The following is a 20632-nucleotide window of genomic DNA, read 5'->3' as shown; positions in this document are numbered from 1 at the left end:
AGCCAAACTTTATAACACTGGGGAGCTTGTCCTCTAACAAACAAATAGGGAAATAAAAATATTATTATATGTTGGTGATAAGAGTGCTGAAGGAAGATAAAGCAGGTGAACAGCGCTCTGATGAGACACAGCACTCAGGAAAGATCACTCTGAGGAGGTAGCATTTCAGAGATCTCGGCAAAGTGAGGACATGAGCCCTATGAAGATCTGGAAGAAGAAAGTGCAAGGTAGAAGGGACACAGAGTGCAAAGGCCCTGGGGTAAGAAGAAGCTTAGCATGTGCAAGAAACAGCAGAAAGCCGGCACTGCCAGGATGAGTGAGTGACACGGAGAGGCAGCTGGAGCGAGGCCAGCCCGTGTTGGGCTTTGTGAATAAGAATGTGTTAAAACATCTCACTCTACTGTGTTGACAGTCACGGCTGTCTCCCCCCGGACATGTGCTTCTCAGAGGCAGGCTCTCACCTTGTTTGTGTCTCTACCCTGACGGCACGGCACAAAGTCAGGCACACAGCAGTTGCTCATGAGAGAATGACTAATCGTGGTGGCAGTGGTGCTGGTGGCAGACCTGGAGGCCTGATTTTGTGGCGGTATCGTGGTGTGATGGGGCTAAGAAGGGTGTCCACCCTGTCCATTCTCTGGAAACTTTTCTTCCACTTCTGGAGAGAGAGGAGCCCCTTCTGTGGACAGGAGGGACTGCCTCACCTGGGCAAACTGACTCCTGGCTCTTGTTCTGCCTGCAGACTATTTAAATAACCTTTCCCCGGACTCAGCTGAGTATGATAACACACAGGGTAAGTTCAGCATGAACCCCCAAGGGGGGTAGGGGGGATCACAGATCTGTTTTGCCCCAACCTAGATACTACATCAGTTCTAGGCCCGGGATATAATCTGCTCCCCACCAGCTGGGGGTGCAGTGACAGGAAGCTTCTAAGGCTTCTGATGGGACTCTCCAGAATGGAGAACGGGCTCTGGTCCAGTCAGGAGGAGAAGGGGCAGTGCCACGTCGAAAACTTGATAGGAGGCAGTGCCACATCTAAAACACTCACCTGTGTCCCTGTTTCCTCCCAATTCTATGTGGCTGTCCATATGACCTGTCAAATGGTCAAATTACTGTTATGTGGCAAAGCTAGGGTTGGGCCTGTGACCTGACCCAGCCATGGGAAAAATTGGTGCCACCCATTTACAAGGCCCTGAAAATGCAGTGATCTCAGGAGGTGGAGTGGGGCGGGAAGAAGACAGGCAAGAGGTGAGGATGGTGGCAACTAGACTGGCCCTCCCCAGAAGGCCCAGCTGTCTGCTCTGCTTCCCTCCTCAGGCGCGCTGACCCTCATCTCCAAAGTCACAGACCACGCCAACGAGAGCATGGAGCAAGGGGTAAGTCCAGCCTCCAGGCTCCTTCTGTGGGGTCCAGGTCCAGGACTCCCTCCTCCATGCCCAGGTCCGCCTGGGAGTACAACTTATGTACTATACACAGCATAGGTTTAAAGTGTACAGTTAAATAAGACTTGATGTTTGTGTGTACCTGTGAAACCATCTCCATAATTACAATGCTGAACATATCCATGGCCCCAAAAAGTTTCCTTGTACCCCTATATCATCCCTTATCCCCAGCTCCCAGGCAGCCACTGGTTTGCTCTTTGTCACAATAGATTAATTTTCATTTTCTAGAATTTTATAAGATAGAATTATTCAACATGCACTCTTTTTTTTTGGTCTGCTTCTTTCACTCCTTTATTGGATATGTGATGTACAGTTATTTTCCCCCAACCTATGGCATGTCTTTTCATTCTCTTCGCAGAGTCTTTGGAAGACCAGAAGTTCTTAATTGTAATTTTAAAAAGCCCACTTTATTATTTTTTTTATTTTTTTATTTTTTATGGATCACGTTATAGCTAAGAAATCTTTGCATCACTCTAGTTTACAAAGTTTTTCTATTCTGGTCTTTATATTTTAGAAGTTTCCTAGTTTAAAGTATTATATTTAGGTCTCTTAATCCATTCTGAGTTTATATTTATATACTAGAGGCCCAGTGCATGGATCCATGCACTGGTGAAGTCCCTCGGCCTGGCCCACAGGGATAGGGCTGAAACCAGCTCTCCAACATCCCCCAAGGGGTCCTGGATTGCAAGAGAGCAATGGCCAGGCTGAGGGACCCCACCAGTGCACAAATTCATGCACCAGACCTCTAGCATGCATATAAGATCTTTGGTTAATCTTTTCCTGCCCTTCCCCATCCCTGCTTCCCTCTGAGATTCATCAGTCTGTTCCATGCCTGTGCACTGAGCATCTGCCCCCTGGTGGTGAGTGCATGTCATAGCTACCAGTCACATGGTTGCTTAGGCTTTTATATCTAGTTCCCATCATTCATCATCCATGTACTTACTTGGTCAGTTTACCAATTCTTGAAAGATATTTTTCCTGAATATAGAAATCTGAATTGACCACTTTTTCTTTCAGTACTTTTAAAATGCCACTCCACTGTCCTATAGCCTGCATAGTTTCTGATTTGAAATCTGCTGTAATGGTGGTATTTCTCTTTCTTATGTAATGTGTTTCTTTAATCTAGCTGCCTTCAAGATCTTTTCTTTAAATTTGACTTTTAGAAGTTTGACTATGATATCTCAGTTTGTGTGATTTTAGGAGCTATGGTGCTTCCTAGATCTGTGATTTGTTGTGATTCACTAATTCCATTTTTTAAATTAATTTATCTTTCACTTACAGTTGACGTACACTGTTATGTTTCAGGTGGTCATTCGTTACTTTTGGAAATTTCTGTTGGTTGCTCTTTTATTTTATTTCCCCCCAGCACTTTTTTTTTTCCTTTGTGTTTCAGTTTGGTTAATCTCTGCCTACCTAACTCCAAGTTCATTGATTTCTATTCCTCGTGTGCAGTTTGTTGCTAAACCCATCAAAGGAATTCTCCATATGTGACGCCATATTTTTCATTTTTAATATTTCCATTTGACTATTGTATAGTTTCCATTTCTGCTAAAATTCTCTATCTGTTCATGCATGCTGTCCTTCTTTTCCACAAGCTCCTTGAACATATTAATCATATTTACTCTGTAGTCCCTGTCTGATGATTCCAACAGTATGTCATCTCTCATTATGGTTTTATTTGAATGCTTTACCACTTGAATATTAGTTGGGGTTCTTTCTGGCTTTTTTGGTGTGTGTTTATTATAGTGTTTGGTTGAATTTCAAACTTTATGTGTAGAGACTGAGGGAAATATTATCCCCAGAAGTGGATGTGCCTATTATTATTATTATTATTATTATTATTACTTTGTCATGCTGTTACAGGGCCGTAGGAGTTGGGTCAATCCAGGAAATGAATTGGGTTCGGGTTTTTTGTCACCATTGTCACCTTCAGCACCCCACAGATTTCATTCTCCTCTAGAAGGGGACTGTTGTTACCTGGTACTGTTTGTGGGGCCTAAAATGCCAGAGTTTTTCTTATATTCCTGCTGCCTTGTCAGCTTTTAGCCTCTCCCCATGCTCTTGCCCCTTCTTGAGGTAGCTACTGTTTCCTGTTACTCATTGCTAGGCTCATAGCCTGTGGCTCTTCAGGACAAGCTTCAGTCTTAAGCAGGGCCTGGGGGTCGGGCTCTCAGCATTCCTGCCCCTCCCCTGCATGGCAGCCATGTTCCTGTGGCAGGCCTTGGAGGTTTCTGCCCTGTATTATTGTACCATCCTGGACCCTAGGAGTTATGCCCCCCTCTCCTTGGGACAGACAGCATTTGTTTTACCACCAAGGGCAGGGAGCCTGTTCTTCCTGGCCCCCTGCCCTCCCCAACTCTTCCTGTGAGCACTTGGTGGAAACTTCTGGAAAAGAGCGTGTAGATCTTTCTCGTGTCTGGGCCTCTGTGTTATTCTGAACTGCCCCACCAGCCCACACTTGCCCTTTAAGAAACCGTTAACATTTCAGCTGCTTTCTATTGTGTGCCAACCACCTCTTCCCTCCCGCCTGTGCCAAAGGCACCACTGTTCTATCTCGGTTCTATCTCTGCAGAGGGGCTTGTCGGCCTTTGGAATGTCATTCATTTGGTTGCCTTGTGACCTCAGCTCTCCAAGAAGCCTAAGACGGTTTACAGTTTTGTAGATTGCCTGTTTTTGTTTTTGTTTTCTCACTGTTATGGTAGGGCGTTGTTTTCTTGCAGCCTTCAACATCATCGGTGGAAATGGAACAACTATCAAATATTTCTAATGTGTAGAATTTTATGCCCAAAACTATGATCCGTGTCAAGGCCTTTTCAGGACAATTTCTCTGCACACAGCTTTTACCTCATTAGTTGACTTTAGAACCTGACCCTGTGCTAGGTTCAAGGGGCACCTGCTTGTTACTTCTGGAATTGTGGGGTGCTGTGCAGAGGGGAAAGGGGATGTCCCATTATATACTGTGGATGACCCAGTGGGGGACTGATAGGAGTTCTCAGGCAGGCACACTACCTTTCTTCAAGGAGTACAGACCCATTTTTTCTCCCCAAGGGGTGAATTTTCTTGGTTACTGTTCCTCTGAGGCCACACCCTGGTCTGTAATCCCAGAGAGACAGACTGGCCTTGGGTGTCTGTCATCTCTGGGTTACTGAAGTCTGGATGCCCTAGGCCTTATGGGAGACACAGGCTTAGAGTAGATGCAGTGGCCCAAAGACAAATGGCGTGTTGGATGGCAAAGCAAGGCCAAGAGACCATCGCCATGGTGTGCAGAAAGGTGACAGTATCAGACCTCAGGCCCGGAAGGACTAGCCTGGTTATGGGCAGTCCACACACAGCATCCTGCAGACCCAGGCTCAGGCCGCAGTCCCGACCCTGACGGGAGGTCAGATTTGGAGCAAGGTCCTTCTGTGCTCCATTTTCCTCCTCCGAAGCAGAAGCCATACCACCCCTTACAGAGGCGATAAGACCCCTTGAGGGAGTCCTGACCGTCTCTCCCTCACCCCGTCCCACCCACAGGAAAACCTGCAGAAGCTTGTCCACATCGAGCACAGCGTTCGTGGCCAAGGGGATCTCCTCCAGCCAGGAAGGGTGAGTGCCACCGCCACCATGGGCAGGGGCAAGGGCGTACTGGCAGCAGGCGGGCGAGGCTCTGATAAGCCCCATTGTTCAGCTGGGCTGGCCCCAGACAGGCCTGGCTGCAGGTGCTGTTTACCCGAGGAGGAGGGAGGGCAGGGCTGAGCTCACAGGGCCCAAGGACTGCCTCCCCTGGGGTTTTCCACTCTCACGGCCTTTAAAGAAACAATGCCATTTGGTTCCGTGTTCCCTGTGGTTCTCCTCACCTCTAAGAAGAAGCGACACCAAGTATTTTTAGGTTAGTCCATCATTGCTGAGAAATCAGGAACACCAACTCTCAAGAGCCCCAATACGGCATTTAAAAAAAAAACACACACATTTTTCAGAAGGCAAATTTATCAACTTCTTTAAATTTTTTATTTTATTTAAAAAAAATATATTTTATTGATTTTTTTTTACAGAGAGGAAGAGAGAGGGATAGAGAGCTAGAAACATCAATGAGAGAGAATCATCGATCAGCTGCCTCCTGCACAGCCCCCATTGGAGATGTGCCTGCAACCAAGATACATGCCCCTGACCGGAATCGAACCCGGGGCCTTTCAGTCTGCAGGCTGACGCCCTATCCACTGAGCCAAACCAGTTTCAGCTAAATTTTTTATTTTTATTAATTTCAGAGAGGAAGGGAGAAGGAAAGAGAAGTAGAAACATCAATGATAAGAGAAAATCATTGATCATCTGCCTTCTACATACTCCCTGTTGGGGATCGAGCCTGCAACCTGGGCACATACCCTGACAGATAATTGAACTGTGACCTCCTGGTTCATATGTCAACGCTCAACCACTGAGCCATGCCAGCTGAATAATTTATCCACTTTTAAGCTTCCAATGGAAAACATAAAACTCAGCTCAAAAATAGTAAAAAATGTGTCCATCACCTATTACAGCTGATGAAGGACAAGAGACAAATTGAGATATGGTGCTCAAATTTTACTCAAAATTAGCAGGGCTTTCATCACTAGTCTGAGATTCTATAAAATCACAATGTTTTGGCCTGGGTCATCAGTAAATATTTACTAAGCATCTATTAGTATGTTCCAGAATTTCAAGGGGGATATACCAACTGTTCATGTAGCTGTTTTAGCAAACCTTCCATGGCTTTGTTCTGGATGGACTTGTGGCAGCAAACCAGGGTGAGAGTCACTGTTTGGACCACTTTGGGGCTTGGTGTAATTCAAGGTGGATGTTCCTGAAAAGCCAAGTGGTCTGTCTCCAAAGCTGCTAGAGCATACACAGAGCATCTCGCTCTTCTAAAAAAAAAAAAAAAAAAAAAAAAAATTAAAATTTTACTGATTTTAGAGTGAGAGAGAGAAACATTGATTTGTTGTTCCACTTATTTATGCATTCATTAGTTGATTCTTGTATGTGCCCTAACCGGGGATCAAACCCACAACCTTGGTGTATCAGGATGATGCTCTAACCAACTCAGCTGCTTGGCCAGGGCCCAGAGCATCTCTCCTAGGCTGGGAATCCCCCCCCCCCCGGAGCTGCTCTCTGGTCTTCCAGGAAGCATCATAACTTCAGTTCCCACTCAAGGGCCTCCCACTCTTCTCGAGGGCATCAGCCTGACCACCGATGTCTGCTTCTCTCCCCACAGGAGTTTCTGAAGGAAGGGACACTGATGAAAGTAACAGGGAAAAACAGACGCCCCCGGCACCTGTTCCTGGTAAGTACCTGCCCCCCTTCCCCCCCAACCAAGCCCTGGGACTGTCAAGTTCTGTGGAATTTCTAGGACCAGTAAGTATCCAAGGACAACTGGAAGTCAGCGGAGAAGACTAGAACAGAGCGAAATCTGTAGGATGAGGATTATTCTGTGTGCTGAGCTTCCCAGAAAGCTTGAGAGTTTAACCCTTGGAAATCACCACCCATCCCTTATTTATTTATTTATGTGAATTTTCTCCCCATCCCTCATTTATGATTTCAGCGATTTTGATGGGATGGTACCAAAATTTAAACATTCTAAAACCAGGAATAAATGTCCAACTGCTTTATCGAATGCATGAGGAAACAGATCCAGAGAAGAGTTGACTTGGCCAGATCTCTCAGCAAGTTGGTAGCAGAACCCTGGGGGAACCAAAGCTGCACCCTGAGTCCAACACTCTCCACTGTGCACAAGACAGAATATAATGTAACATTTTTGGTGACTTACAGCTACGGTCTGGCATACCAGGGAATGTCCAGGCCTAGGATGTAGTAACATCGACCTCAGTGGCTGCTAAGCTACAAGCAGCTCTTTGTCCCTCCTGCCAGCTGTCTCTTACCCGCTGCCACGAGAATCCCTCACTCTGGCTGGTTTGTGCTGTGGTGCAGGGGAGAAATTTGGCCACAGGCAAGAGACTAGAACCCCAGCAGGAACTTTGAAAGGTGCCTTTGAAAGTGGATAGTTCAGAGTGGATAATTCACTGGATAGTTTGAGTTCTCAAAAGGATTGCCAAGTCTCTGCAGATGCTTGAGTTCCTTTCTCCAGGTAGTTTGTTGAACTCTGCATACATCCCTGGTGACAGGGAGCTCATTGTCTATTATGACACTCATTAATTCTGCAACTCCTTATCCATCTCCTTCTGTGGGCCAAGATCTGTGAGAATATATAGACATGGCCCCTGCCCTCTTGTGGATCTTGGAGTCCAGTGAGGAAAGTCATCCCTTGTTCCATATTAGAGTCTAAATATTTGAAAACTCCTTCCATTGAGCAGAAGTTCATACCCTTGAATTTTGGAGATCTGTGTGGCAATGAGCTGGTTAGATATAGATCTGATACTTAGCCCCTCTGTAACCCTTTAGATCACACACATGTCTGAGCCTCGATTTCCCACAGGGAAAGTGGAAATACCGGGCAGTTTGGGGGAATTAAATGAGGCCCATAGAAGCAGCTTGTTTGGTAATAATTTCCACCCTTCTATTTGACACTTATCCTGTAGGACACAGGCCCTTCCTCTGCCCAGAGCTATAGAGTCATCAGCTCCCTCTGCCCCAGCACAGCTCACACCTGGGTCCCAAGGCTTTGCTTCTCCAGAATGAAAAAGGGAGCCATCCAGGATGGTGATGAGGAATACTGGCTTTGGAGTCAGACAGACTGGATTCTCATGCCAGCTCTGACTTACTGGCTGTGCCACCCATGGCAGGTCCTGTTCCTTCTCTGAGCTTCAGGGTCCTTCTCTCCACAAGGAGGGAAGTAGTTCCTCCTGTAACTGAAGGAAGTGCTTGAAGGAAGTGGAGGGAGCTCCTCCGTCTTCATTCCCATCTGGCCAGCTCCTCTGGCTTTGTCCCTTTCACAGGGACTTTGAATGCCAGGCACAGACACAGTGTCCTTCCTCGCTCCTTCCCTCCCCCACTTTCCGCCTTCCCCCTCCTCCCACTTCTCTTTCCCTTTCCCATGCTCCCTCCAGTATCTAGTTGACTCTTCTTCATAGCCTCTCTGTCACTCAGGCATGATGTCTGGCCTTGGTCTCTCTGGTTCCCTGTCATTGTTAGTCTTCCTACCCTCACCCCCCACCCCGCCCCACAGCCTGAACCCAGGTCCCTTTCTCTCTCTCAGCACAGGACCTTCTACTAAGTAGGTGTTAGTAACATCCTCTTAGCAGTGGTTCTCAACCTTTCTAATGCCAAGACCCTTTAATACAGTTCCTCATGTTGTGGTGACCCCAACCATAAAATTATTTTCGTTGCAACTTCATAACTGTAATTTTGCTACTGTTAATTAATTGTAATGTAAATATATGAGTTTCCCGATGGTCTTAGGCTCTACAGCAGTGGTTCTCAACCTGTGGGTCGCCTAAGACCGTGGTCGGCAAACTGCAGCTCGAGAGCCACATGCAGCTCTTTGGTCCCTTGAGTGTGGCTCTTCCACAGAATACCTCTGCCTGGGCGAGTCTGTTTTGAAGATAGTGGCGTTAGAAGAAGTTTAAGTTTTAAAAATTTGGCTCTCAAAAGAAATTTCAATCGTTGTACTGTTGATATTTGGCTCTGTTGACTAATGAGTTTGCTGACCACTGGCCTAAAGACTATCAGAAAACACAGATATTTACATTACAATTCATAACAGTAACAAAATTACAGTTATGAAGTAGCAACAAAAATAATTTTATGGTTGGGGTCAGCACAACATGAGGAACTGTATTAAAGGGCCGCTGCATTAGGAAGGCTGAGAACCACTGCTCCAGAGGGATAGACAGCAAGAGGACGGACAGACAGGTTCTTGAGCCAGGAAGCACCATGGCGAACACAGTAAGGAACAACTTTTATTCCTCGTAAGGTGCCGGTTTCACAAAATAACCTTCACTGCACAATAAAGTCAGGGCATCTGCCCACCGACACAGTTTCTCAGTGATGCTATGGATGGCCCCGCATCCCATCCAGTCCCAAGAGATGGGTGGTACTTGTGAGAAATCCGCACTTTCTCCTCCATGAAGAATTTCTCTTCCTTCCTCCAAATTGGGGCTGTAAAACACATGCTTTGCAGAAGAAAGGAGAACGGGTGGGCAATTAGGAGGCAGCCTGGTCCTGACCCCTGTCAGTAAAACCTCAGGGTGCTAATGGCAGTTGCCATGGCAGCAGGTGCTTAAGGGGCAGTCAGAAAAGGCTGGGACTGCTCCAGTGAGTGACACAGGCAGGTTCCTCAGAATAGGCTAATGACCGAGGCTCCATATGAGGTTTGGTCACTGTCCCTGGGTGGCTACCCCCAGCACACCACACCACACCTCAATGCACTGGAGGCACACTTATTTATTCACAACCCAGCTCTGCCACCTTAGGCACATTATCTAACCAATCCGTGACTCAGTGTCTCCTGTCCGTGGCTGCTCTTTACCATTATAGTAAATGGTAAAGTTGAATAGTCTTCACAGAGACCGTATGGCCCATAGAGACTTAACTATTTATTATCTTGCCTGTTCAAATGTTTGCTGGCCGTGTTCTCCAGCTCCAGTTTGAGACAGGGAGGCCCAGAGACAGGAAGGGTTTGCCTGAGGTCACACAGCAGCTCAGGGTCTCGGCCAAGCCTTTGAGAGTCCCATGAAGAACTAGTGAGAGGAAAACTCATCCCTTCTGTCCCCTCCGCGGACTCTGTCCACAGGAAAGGGAAGTGTTAACCCTGAGCTCTCGCCCTGTTTCAGGCCTGAGATGCCACGCTCTGTTCAGCGCCTGATTTACTTGGCTCCCATGCACAGAGGGCTCACTCCGGGCCGTTCTCTCTCGGCATCCGTAATGAGGTAGGGGCAGGGAGGAAGCTGAGGCTCAGAGAGGGAAACAGCTCGTCCATAGTCACACAGCAGCTACAGAGGGAGGGTCAGGGTTGACAGCCCACAGACCACCCGGAGTGTGAGGTGGTTTTTTCAAACTAAACCTTTTGGCCAAACAGACATAGATTTCTAAGGAGGTGAAGTGACTTTCATTATGTTTCTTCCTATCTGCCTTGCATGGGGATGGGGAGCTTTAGTTGTTCATTCAACAGATATTAAATGAACACCTACTATGTCACTGCAGCTCCCTATCCTCAAGGATCTTCCTCCCTCCCTTCCTCTCTCCCTTTCTTCCCTCCCTCTCTTCTCCCTCCCTCCCTCCCCTCTTTCCTTAAATATGCTTCACAGAGGTTTGATTTATACAGAGTAAGAGACGTCCTCCTTAAGTGTAGATGCCAAAGTATATTGACAAATCTGTATCATCATGTACTGCCACTTGCATCAAGATCTAGAACATTCCAGCCCTCCAGAAAGCCCCCCTGTGCTCCTTAGCAGTCACTTCCCCCACTCCTGCCCCAGGGCCTGATTTCCGTCACAGATTCCTTTTGCCTGATCTGGAGCTTCATGTGAATGTTACCAAGTAGTGTGTTCTCTGTATCTGGCTTCTTTTCAATCAGCATGTTTTGGGCTTCATCTGTGTCATTGTGTGTATCGTCAGTTTGTTGTTTTCGATTGCTGTGTGGTATTCCATAGTGTAGATGCCCCACAGTTTGCTAATGCACCCACCTGTTGATAGCTGGATTGTTTCCACTATTTGACTATTGCAAATAATGCCTGCACGCACGTTCCTGTGCCTGACTTTCTGTGGGCACTGCATGAATTCCCCTGGAGTCTTCACCTAGGAGTGGACCTATGGGGAAGGTGCTCCCACATTAGGCCACGGCGGTTCGGCTCTCCCGTGGGGGCCAGTGGGGAATGCAGGATGCCTGTGCACCCGGTGCTCAGTGATCCTCAGGACAGAAGCCCAGCATAGCCTTCTGGGACCAAGCCTTGTGTGATGAGGTTTCCTTCTCCCCAGATGAGCGACATGCTCCTGTACACGTATCCCCAGAAGGATGGGAAGTACCGGCTGAAGAGCACGTTGGCCGTGGCCAGCATGAAGGTAAATGCTTGATGCTAGGCATCCTGGGGCGGTCAGGGGAGACCCCAGGTGAGCAGGGGACAGTGTCCCTGCTACTGAGAGCTCACAGGCCATCTGGGAAGAGCGGGTCCAGAGGAACAGTGCTACGTGGAGGGTTACAGCAGGATTATGCTATAGCTAGGTCAGGGAGGGGGTGGAGGGGGGGTGGGAGGAAGGGAGGAACGATGAGGAGGGCTTCCTGGAGGAAGGGAGCTGAGTCCCTGAGAGAGCAGGATATGTGGACAGATGGGGAAGGGTGCTTTAGGAGGAAAGAAATGTGTAAGCAAAGGCTTGGAAGGAGGAAACAAGTATGTGTGTGGTGAATTTTTTTAATCGTGGTAAAATGTACATATAAATTACCATGGTAACCATTTTTAAGTACACAGTTCAGTGGCATTAGTGCATTCACATTGTTTTGCAACCATGACCACCATTCATCTTCCCAAACTGAAACTTCGCACCCACCAAGCACTAACTTCCCATTCCCACTCCTTTTTCTCTCTCTATGATTTTTTTTAATGTGTTAAATTTTGTTGTTGTGAATCCTCACCCGAGGATATTTTCCCATTGATTTTTAGGGAGAGTGGAGGAGAGAGGGAAAGACAGAGAGAAACATTGATGTAAGAGCAACACATCAATTGGTTGCCTCTTGCTCAAGCCCTGACCAGGGCCCCGCTGAGGAGGAGCCTACAACCAAGGTACGGGCCCTTAACCGGAATCGAACCCAGGACCCTTTGGTCCGCAGGCCGACACTCTATTCACTGAGTACACCGGCTAGTGCTATATTAAATTTTTTATTATATAAGTTTCAGGTTTACAACGTTATAACTTATACACTAAGAAGTGATCATCCTCAAAAGTCTAGTTATAGCCCATCACCACAGTGGACCCCCTTCATTCTTCCCCCCCCCCCAAGTCCCCTTATCCTCTGGTAATTGTCAATATTTCCTCCGTACCTGAGTTTATTATTATTTTTATTTGTCTTTTGACTCCACATGGAGTGAAATCATACATTATTTGTCTTTCTCCTCCTAATTTATTCCCAGTATACCTTCAAGGTCCATTCATGTTATTACAAACTAGAGGCCCAGCGCATGAAATTCATGCATGGGGTTGGGGGCTCCTCAGCCCAGCCTGCACCTTCTCCAATCCGGGACCCCTCAGGGGATCTCCCTGATGGGGCCTACACTGGCAATCAGACATGCCTCTCGCAATCTGGGACCGTTGGCTCCTAACTCCTCTGCCTGCCTGCCTGATCATCCCTAATTGCTCCCCTGCTAGCCTAATTGCCCCTAACCATCTCTGCTTTGGCCCAGGATTCCCTCCTTAAGGAAAAGGGTCACAGGCACCTGGTACCTGGGCTTCCCTCCCTCTGGCTGGCCGCAGCCGCAGGTGACCGTAGGCAGGTGGCTTGTCCCCTTCCCAGGTGGCAGCCACAGCCACTAAGGCCCGAGAAGCCTCCCGCCCCGGCTTTGTCACAAAGGACATGGGAAGACGTCCAGTCTAATTAGCATATTATCCCTTCATTAGTATAGATGGCAGGATTTCATTCTTTTTATGGCTGAGTAATAGTCCATTATATAAATGAACCACATCTTCTTCATTCATCTATCAGTGGGCACTTAGGTTGTTCCCATATCTTGGCTATTATAAGTAATGCTGCAGTGAACATAGAAGTGCATATATATTTTTTGAATTAGTGTTTTTATTTTCTTCAGATAAAGGGAATCAAGTAGAATAGCTGGATTATATGGTAGTTCTATTCTTAATTTTTTTGAGGCATCCCCATACTGTTTCCCATAGTGGCTGCACCGATTGATAATCCCACAAACAGTGTACTAGTACATGGGTTCCTGCTTTGGCAGCTCATAGAAGTGTGATCACACAGTGTTTGTCTTTTGCAAGTGGCTTACTTCACTTAACATTATGTCCTCAAGGTTCATCCATGCTGTAACATGTATTGGAATTCCCTTACTTTTTGTTTGAATAGTAGTCCATTGTACATATTACACCACCTTTTGTTTGTCCCTTCCCTCATGGGTGGACAGTTGGGTTGCTTCCACCTTTTGACTATGATAAACAATGCTGCTCTATGCTCAATATCTGTTCAAGTGGCAGATGTTTTTTTAAACAAATGTAAGAAAGATGCCAGCCTCGCTGGATAGTCTCGTGGGTAAAGACAGACAGACAGGACGGAAGGGGGCCTCGTCATGTGTGGCCTGACACAGTGTAACTCCATCCCACAGACAAGGATAGCTGGGAGCTGATGGAGACGCTTGGGGGCTTACCGGGAAGTTAGTTCTGTCAGTGGGGTCAGACAGGGAACACTGAGGTGGGAGAATGCAGCGGGAGGTGCAGAGGGGAGGGGAACCGTTGGAGGCATTGTGGGGGTCTCTCTCCCTCCTGGAAGCTCTTTTCATGAGGAAGGAGAAGCAGACAGCACCTTCTCAGCAGAGAGGGTTGTTCTCTTTTGAACCAAAGGATCCACTGAGGAGCCTGTTGGGCAGGGGAGTGGGAGAGATGGTCATGGAGCAGGTATTCGTACAGCAGGATGTCTGGGCCCTGAGAGGGAAGCTCCACGGCATTCCTGGGGGTGGGCAGTGGCCAAGGACCATAGAGTCAGAGCCAGAGTTGGCAGCCAGGCCCCACCACACACACTCACACACACACACACACACACACACACACACACACACGCACGCACATACACACACACATGCACATGCACACACACACACAGAGAGAGACACACACATGCACGCGCGCACACACACACATTATCTGCCATGTCTCCGAGCATCAGAGGAAACTCGGGCTCAGAGAGGGACAGTGGCAGAACCAAGGAAAAATCGAGTCTATGGTTGCCCCTTCATGTCCCACACCCCTCCACTGAGGGTGCCTCTTTTGGTTTCCAGGTCAGCCGCCCTGTGATGGAGAAAGTGCCCTACGCCCTAAAGATTGAGACTCCTGACTCCTGCCTGACTCTGTCTGCAAGGTATGGGGAGGAGGAAGGAGGGAAGGCCTGGGGACGGGTGCGAGGGAGGGAAGGGACAGAGTTTTCCAGGTGGGAAAGTTTGGAATAATAAGTGTTGGATGCGTCTTTGGTTTCATTTTGGTACTAGAGGCCCGATGCAGGAAATCTGTGCAAGGGGCTTGGCCCCCACCACCATGGCTTCATCAGGAAGGTTGTCTGGAAGGACGTCTGGTCTAATTAGCATATTATGCTTTTATTACTATACAGTGGTGCCTCGCATAACGAACGCCTCGCACAGCGAACTTTGGACAGGTTTTTCATGAAACCATCAGCCAAAAAGCAGAAAATGGATGAAGATGTGCAAGATTCGGTAGACTCTACTTAGTCTGTCTTAAAATTAAAAAAATGTGTGTTTTTTTAAAAAAAATTATGTTTTTAGATGTATCTAAATAAAAATATGTCATCTTAGCATATTTTTTTTTATGTCATCTTAGCATATTTTATGCTACAGAACGAATTATTTTTTTTAACATGTATTGTTATGGGAAAACGCGTTTCACATAATGAACTTTTCACATAACAAACTTGCTCCTGGAACGAATTAAGTTCGTTGTGTGAGGCACCACTGTAGATCCTTTGCATCAAAGAACTTCTTTTCGGTGTTTCTTAACCATTTTTGAACCACAGGCTACTTTGAGAATCTGATAAAACTGGCTTCTCTTCCCCAAAATAAATGTGCATGTACATAAAATTTTACATAGAACTTTGGGGGTTTCTAAAGCCCTTTTTCTTAAAATATAACAATACCTCATGGTTGTAAAACTCTACAGATTATCTGGTCTTTATAGCAACACGAAAAGTTAGGGCGAGTAAAGAATGCATTGTGCACCTTATTTAATAAACAACCATTACTTTCAGGCTTTCGTGTCTGGAGAGAAAAAACAATGAGCAAGCTCTCCCTGTTTTGGGGTTCAGCCTTTCTCTCAAAACCCTGTGTTTTTTTCCCCTCCAGACTCTCAGGATGCCGAGGGGCCCCTCCTTGCTGGCTTTAGGCAGTGAAAGAGGTTCACCTCCCTCACCCTCCACATTCCCCTCTCCCCCACCCCTGCTTTCCGGGCAAGGCCAGCTCAAGCTCAGAAACCAGGACCTCCCTGGGCATGGTGGGTGGACAGGTTCCCTCGCAGGTGTGCGTGACCCAGGGCTGGCAGCCGTGTCCAGGGTGGGGTGGAGGTTCTGGTGTGGCGTGGGACGTGCACACACTGACCCACACGCTGCCTCATGGATGTGTTTGGTCGTTAAGCCTCTATCAGCCGCTCCTCGTGGCCAGGTTCTGTGCTGAGGACACACATGATTTAAGCCTTGGTTTGCTCAGGGTAGGGGGAGCCCACGTTCTGGGTGGGACTTACGAACTGGTTACAATATAGAAGGAAACTGCCGGAAGAATTCATAGTGGTGATGGCAAGAGTACCCTGCTGGGGCACCTGCTGCGTCTCAGGCCCCTCCTCGGACCCTCATCATCACCCTCGGAGGGGGGCCTGGCAGGTCCTCACATGCCTGGGGAGTTGAGGCCTGGAGACGGGTCACACAGCCCACGTGAGGCAAAACGGGGGTTCAGATGCAGGACTGTGTGATCCCGAGTGCTTTTCCACTGCCGTCTACTGCCTGAGGGGTTAAAAAAAAAAAGCCTTAGAAATTCCAAGGAGTGACCCCATCTGCTGGAGAAAGGGGAGGCTGCCTCGAAGAGGTGATGCCTGGGTGGGGTTCCCCGGCCTCTTCTCCCCTCACCTCCAGGTAAAATCAGAGACCTGGGGAGACCCAGGGTGTGGTTTCTGTTTGTCCAACCATCAGGTGAGGGTGGTGGCAGGCTAGGCTCAGCCCTTCGGATGGGGCTGCCCATCTCTCTCAGGCGGGGACACTGCCCTTTGGCCAGTGGACTCAAGAAGCCCCTGTCACTGCCAGGCCGGTCACCTTCCTGCTAACCCAGACACTCCACACCGCAGCCTCCGGGGGTCAGCGGACCCACACATCTCCTTTTAGGGACATGGCGTCTGGCTGGCCGCCACCCTCCCTCCCTCCCAGGCCAAACTGGTCCCTCTCTGGCTGAGCCCGCAGACTTTAGCGTAGGATGGGAGCGCCACCTGGTGGGCCCTGCAAGAACAAGGCAGCTCACAGCCCAGTCGCCACCTTCCAGGCACAGAGCCGGAATGCGGGAGGTCAGCTTGTGGGATGAGTGTCTAGGAAGTGATGTGAGAAACGGGGGGCTGTTGGAGAGACTGGGACCTTGGCCGTTTCCAGCTTCTATCTACCTTCTCCCCTGCGCCCTGCCTGACCATACCTCCTGAAGTGTGGGCCCCTCAGAGCTTCCCTCCCTGGCACCCCTTGCTTCGCTGTTGACAAAGTCCATCTACATCCCACATGTCACTTCATCCCCACAAGAGCCTTGGGAGATAGAGAAGAAGGATTGACACTTCTATGCTGCAAGTGAAGAAGTGGCCTGGGGGACCACAGCCCTGCCACCCTGCCAGCGGGTGGAGGTGCTGAGGTGTAAGCCTAGGCCTGTCTGGCAGGCGGCCCGCACTTGCTGGTGGGATCTTAGATGCCAAGAGGTTCAGGCATGTGGGATGGGCAGTGGGCTGCCCAGGACTTGGTCCCCTCGTGCAATCGCTAACCCCAGTTTGTGTCCACAGCTCCTGTGCAGAGCGGGACGAGTGGCATGGCTGTCTGAGCAGAGCCCTCCCTGAGGACTACAAGGCCCAGGCTCTGGCTGCCTTCCACCACAGCGTGGAGGTGAGTGGAGGCCCTGGCACACCAGCCACACGCCGAGGAAGACTTGCCGCCCTTTGCATCATGGCACTGGCTCTTCTTCCTCCTCCCACCTCTCCTGCCATATTCTCACCGGCTCAGGGCAGTCACTGTGCAACCCCAACCTGGAGCACAGCCCCTCCCGTTGGCTGTTTCTAACCCAAGATCAGCTTCCTGAAGGATACGGGGTGGGGAGGGGGAGGCTCCAGAATTAGAAGGCACCCTGTCCACCACACAGCATCCAGCTCGGTCTCCTGACCACACTGCTTGGCCCCATTCTGCTGCTCTAGATCCGAGAGAGGTTGGGGGTCAGCCTGGGGGAGAGGCCCCCCACTCTGGTGCCGGTCACACATGTCATGATGTGCATGAACTGCGGCTGCGACTTCTCCCTCACCCTGAGGCGTCATCACTGCCACGCCTGTGGCAAGGTGAGTGATTACGTTGGGGGGAATGTGTGCATGGAGGTGGCATGGGGTGGGGATTCAGGGACACCCAGCAGCCACTGCGTGCAAGCCCAGAGAGGGGAGTGTTCACACCAAGCCTAGGAGGTAGTTAATGCCCGTTTTACTTGGCATCCTCAAACCATGGTGCCCAAGCTCAGGCCCCTTCCATAGCACCTCCGTGCTCCCTAAAGAAAATGATAGCATATGTGGTTATTGTCCTCATAAAAAAAATATTGTGGGTAAGGGCTCATCAGAAAAAAGAGATAAGCAGCTGCACAGAACTCTATGCAGCTGCACTGGGAAGGCAGGGTGAGCTGGCACAGTCCCTGCAGGAGGTGGGGCTGCGGGCAGAGGGGTGAGGGTGCTGGCCCTAAGCGTGTGCTGAAACGACGAGAACCGCTCCGACACGCTTCCCCACCCGGGCCCGCAGATCGTGTGCAGGAACTGTTCGAGAAACAAGTACCCGCTGAAGTACCTCAAGGACCGGATGGCCAAGGTCTGCGACGGCTGCTACGGGGAGCTGAAGAAGAGGGGCGGGGACGTCCCTGGCCTGATGAGAGGTAACCCGGGCCCACCCTCACCTTCCTTCCAGGCAGCCACGTGGCTTCTGCCTGGCCTGTGGTTGGCGCCCAAAACCACTCTCCCGGGAGGAACTAGGGGTTTAAACTCACACCTAGGGCACCATTTCCCAAAACTCTGGTCCATGAAAAACAGACAGGTGCTCCCAGCAGGAGAGCTCTGTGGGCAGCTGTGTGGGAAGCACTGGGTCAGTGCCCTCGGGGATGGGGATGGTACACAGAGAGCCCCCGGCAGCCTCTTTTCCTCCCGAGAGTACTGTGCAGGCTGTCTTCTGTGGGCTCCTTTGGGGATAAGGACTGTGAGACGGGTAACAGAGTTGAGGGTCAGGGAAGGGCAGAGGGCTCGCTGATAAAGGCGCCTGCAGAAGCTGGGCTGGCTCTTGAGAGACCGAGCTCAGGGGACAGGCTTTGCCCAGGCAGGGTTTGGCTGGAGGGAGAGCACGTGTGGTCTGGGCCTAAACCCAGAGCGTTCTCTGGGGCACGGAACACAGCCCAGCCCCTGCCTCCCGGAGCCCTGGAGAAGCCTTCCCTCCCTGCCCCCAGGGCCTCCATGTCAGCGGAAGGGAGTTGGCTGCCCATTTTTCTGGTCACACTTAGACCCCACGGCCGCGAGGCTGGTTCCCACCGCGGGAAGGACGGGGAGCTCTGGTTTACAGGGAGTGGCGTGCCCGTCCACAGGGGCGCTTACCTCCCTTCCCCCGTGACTTGTCTCCGTTACAGAGAGGCCCGTGAGCATGAGCTTCCCTCTGTCCTCCCCCCGCTTCTCGAGCAGTTCCTTCTCGTCCGTCTTCCACAGCATCCACCCCTCGACCTTCAAGAAGCAGAAGAAAGTCCCTTCGGCCCTGACCGAGGTGAGGCGGGAGGGGGGCTCCCTGCGTGGACACCTCGGGATCCGGACGGTGCACGGTCCTCCTCTGGGAACAGTGTCAGGCCCCTTTCCCCTCCCTGACCGGGCTCTTCGGGACAAAGAGGACCCCTCGCGGGAGACATTCTGTCTACAAGGACAGACTCACCTGACAAGGGGAGGGCCTTTCTCCCGGGCATGGCTGAGAAGGTGCCTGCCTGGTGGCAGAGGGCAGGGCTTACAGCAGTTGTAGAGGGTGTTAGGAGACATCTTTCACATCCTTCTCTCTGTCCAACTCTTTCTCTCCTTCCCTTTTTCTCTCTCCTGCCCCATACCTAGACCTAGTCCGAGAGCACTGCACAGACCACGGGGGCTTTTCCAACTAGAGCAGCTACAGCACTCGCTCAGGTCTCCCGTGGCCGGCTGTGCCGTCCTCTCCCTGGGCGTCCCACCCAGGCTCGGGTTCCCCTGGAAGCTGCAGCTCTTTGCGGGAAACCTCAGAATTGGCTAAACTCCATCCCGTCCTGCAAATAGGACTAGACTTTATACGTACAGATTGTCATCACAATCACAAACAAATGTGTGCCCATGAATATACAAGCTGTTGAAAGAAGTGTGATTAGCTGTTTCCAATTTTTTTCATTAATATTCATTAGCAAGAAGCAGGTGGCAAGGATTTAAAAGTGTTAGGGGGATGAGAAATTTAAATGGGTACAGTTCTATCCATTAACTTCATTCCTTCTGCATATTAAAAACCTTGGGATTAACACATACATGGTGTAAAAAAAAAAATTTTTTTTTCCAAAAAAGCATGAAGGAATATATGATGAAAGTAAGTTTCTCTCCCTCTCCGAACTCCTTCAGTCCTACCCATCCCAGGGGTAACCACCATCAAATCTCTCATGGATCCTTCCAGAAGTTTTAATGCATCTACACAATGAATTATGTACAATGATAGATCCTCTTTTTTACCCAAAGGATAACATATTATACTGAATCTTCATTTAATTTCTCTTAGATATTATTCCCCATTTGCTCAGCCATATAAATCTCACATTCTACGTCGTATGGTTATCCCATCACTTATTTAACTAGTCCCTTTCCAGAAAACCAGGAGAGTTCACCCTGTTACTTCTCCCACTGTGCTGGTGGTCTGCATGAGTCAAGCTCATTGAACCCGAGTGTTCCATGGGGGTAGAGTTTGAGAACCAATGCTCTTATCTAGAAGGTGTCAGGCTGCTCTGATTCTGTTCCACATGGTTCTGACCTAGCCAGCCCCTTGCTAATTTTCACCCAAAGTGACAACCGTTTTATTATTTTTTAAAATATATTTTATTGATTTTCCACAGAAAGGAAGGGAGAGGGATAGAAAACTAGAAACGTCGATGAGAAACATCGACCAGCTGCCTCCTGCACACCCCGTACTGGCAATGTACCCACAACTAAGGTACATGCCCTTGACCGGAATCGAACTTGGAATCCTTCAGTCCGCAGACCAACGCTCTATCCACTGAGCCAAACCGGTTTCGGCGACAACCGTTTTATTATCCAGCGAAGTCTGCACTCTG

At 49.3% G+C, this 20632-nt stretch overlaps 1 protein-coding gene across 4 annotated transcripts in view; it reads left to right on the top strand.

The window, feature by feature from the left end:
* Positions 1-20632, top strand: part of FGD5 (FYVE, RhoGEF and PH domain containing 5) — a 120873-nt gene that overhangs the window by 83922 nt on the left and 16319 nt on the right. For all 4 annotated transcript variants that reach the window (XM_084902556.1, XM_084902555.1, XM_084902554.1 and 1 more), the window contains exons 9-18: positions 740-790; positions 1315-1373; positions 4953-5024; positions 6664-6732; positions 11322-11405; positions 14339-14418; positions 17085-17184; positions 17490-17627; positions 18073-18202; positions 18941-19071. In XM_084902556.1, the coding sequence (XP_084758682.1) occupies positions 740-790; positions 1315-1373; positions 4953-5024; positions 6664-6732; positions 11322-11405; positions 14339-14418; positions 17085-17184; positions 17490-17627; positions 18073-18202; positions 18941-19071 (914 nt within the window). The remainder of the gene's footprint in view (positions 1-739; positions 791-1314; positions 1374-4952; positions 5025-6663; positions 6733-11321; positions 11406-14338; positions 14419-17084; positions 17185-17489; positions 17628-18072; positions 18203-18940; positions 19072-20632) is intronic.

The sequence above is a fragment of the Pipistrellus hanaki genome, assembly GCF_964339955.1.
Source record: "Pipistrellus hanaki genome assembly, chromosome: 13".
Lineage (NCBI taxonomy): Eukaryota > Metazoa > Chordata > Mammalia > Chiroptera > Vespertilionidae > Pipistrellus > Pipistrellus hanaki.
Note: the sequence above shows the minus strand (reverse complement) of the source record. Positions and strands in the feature narration are given on the sequence as shown.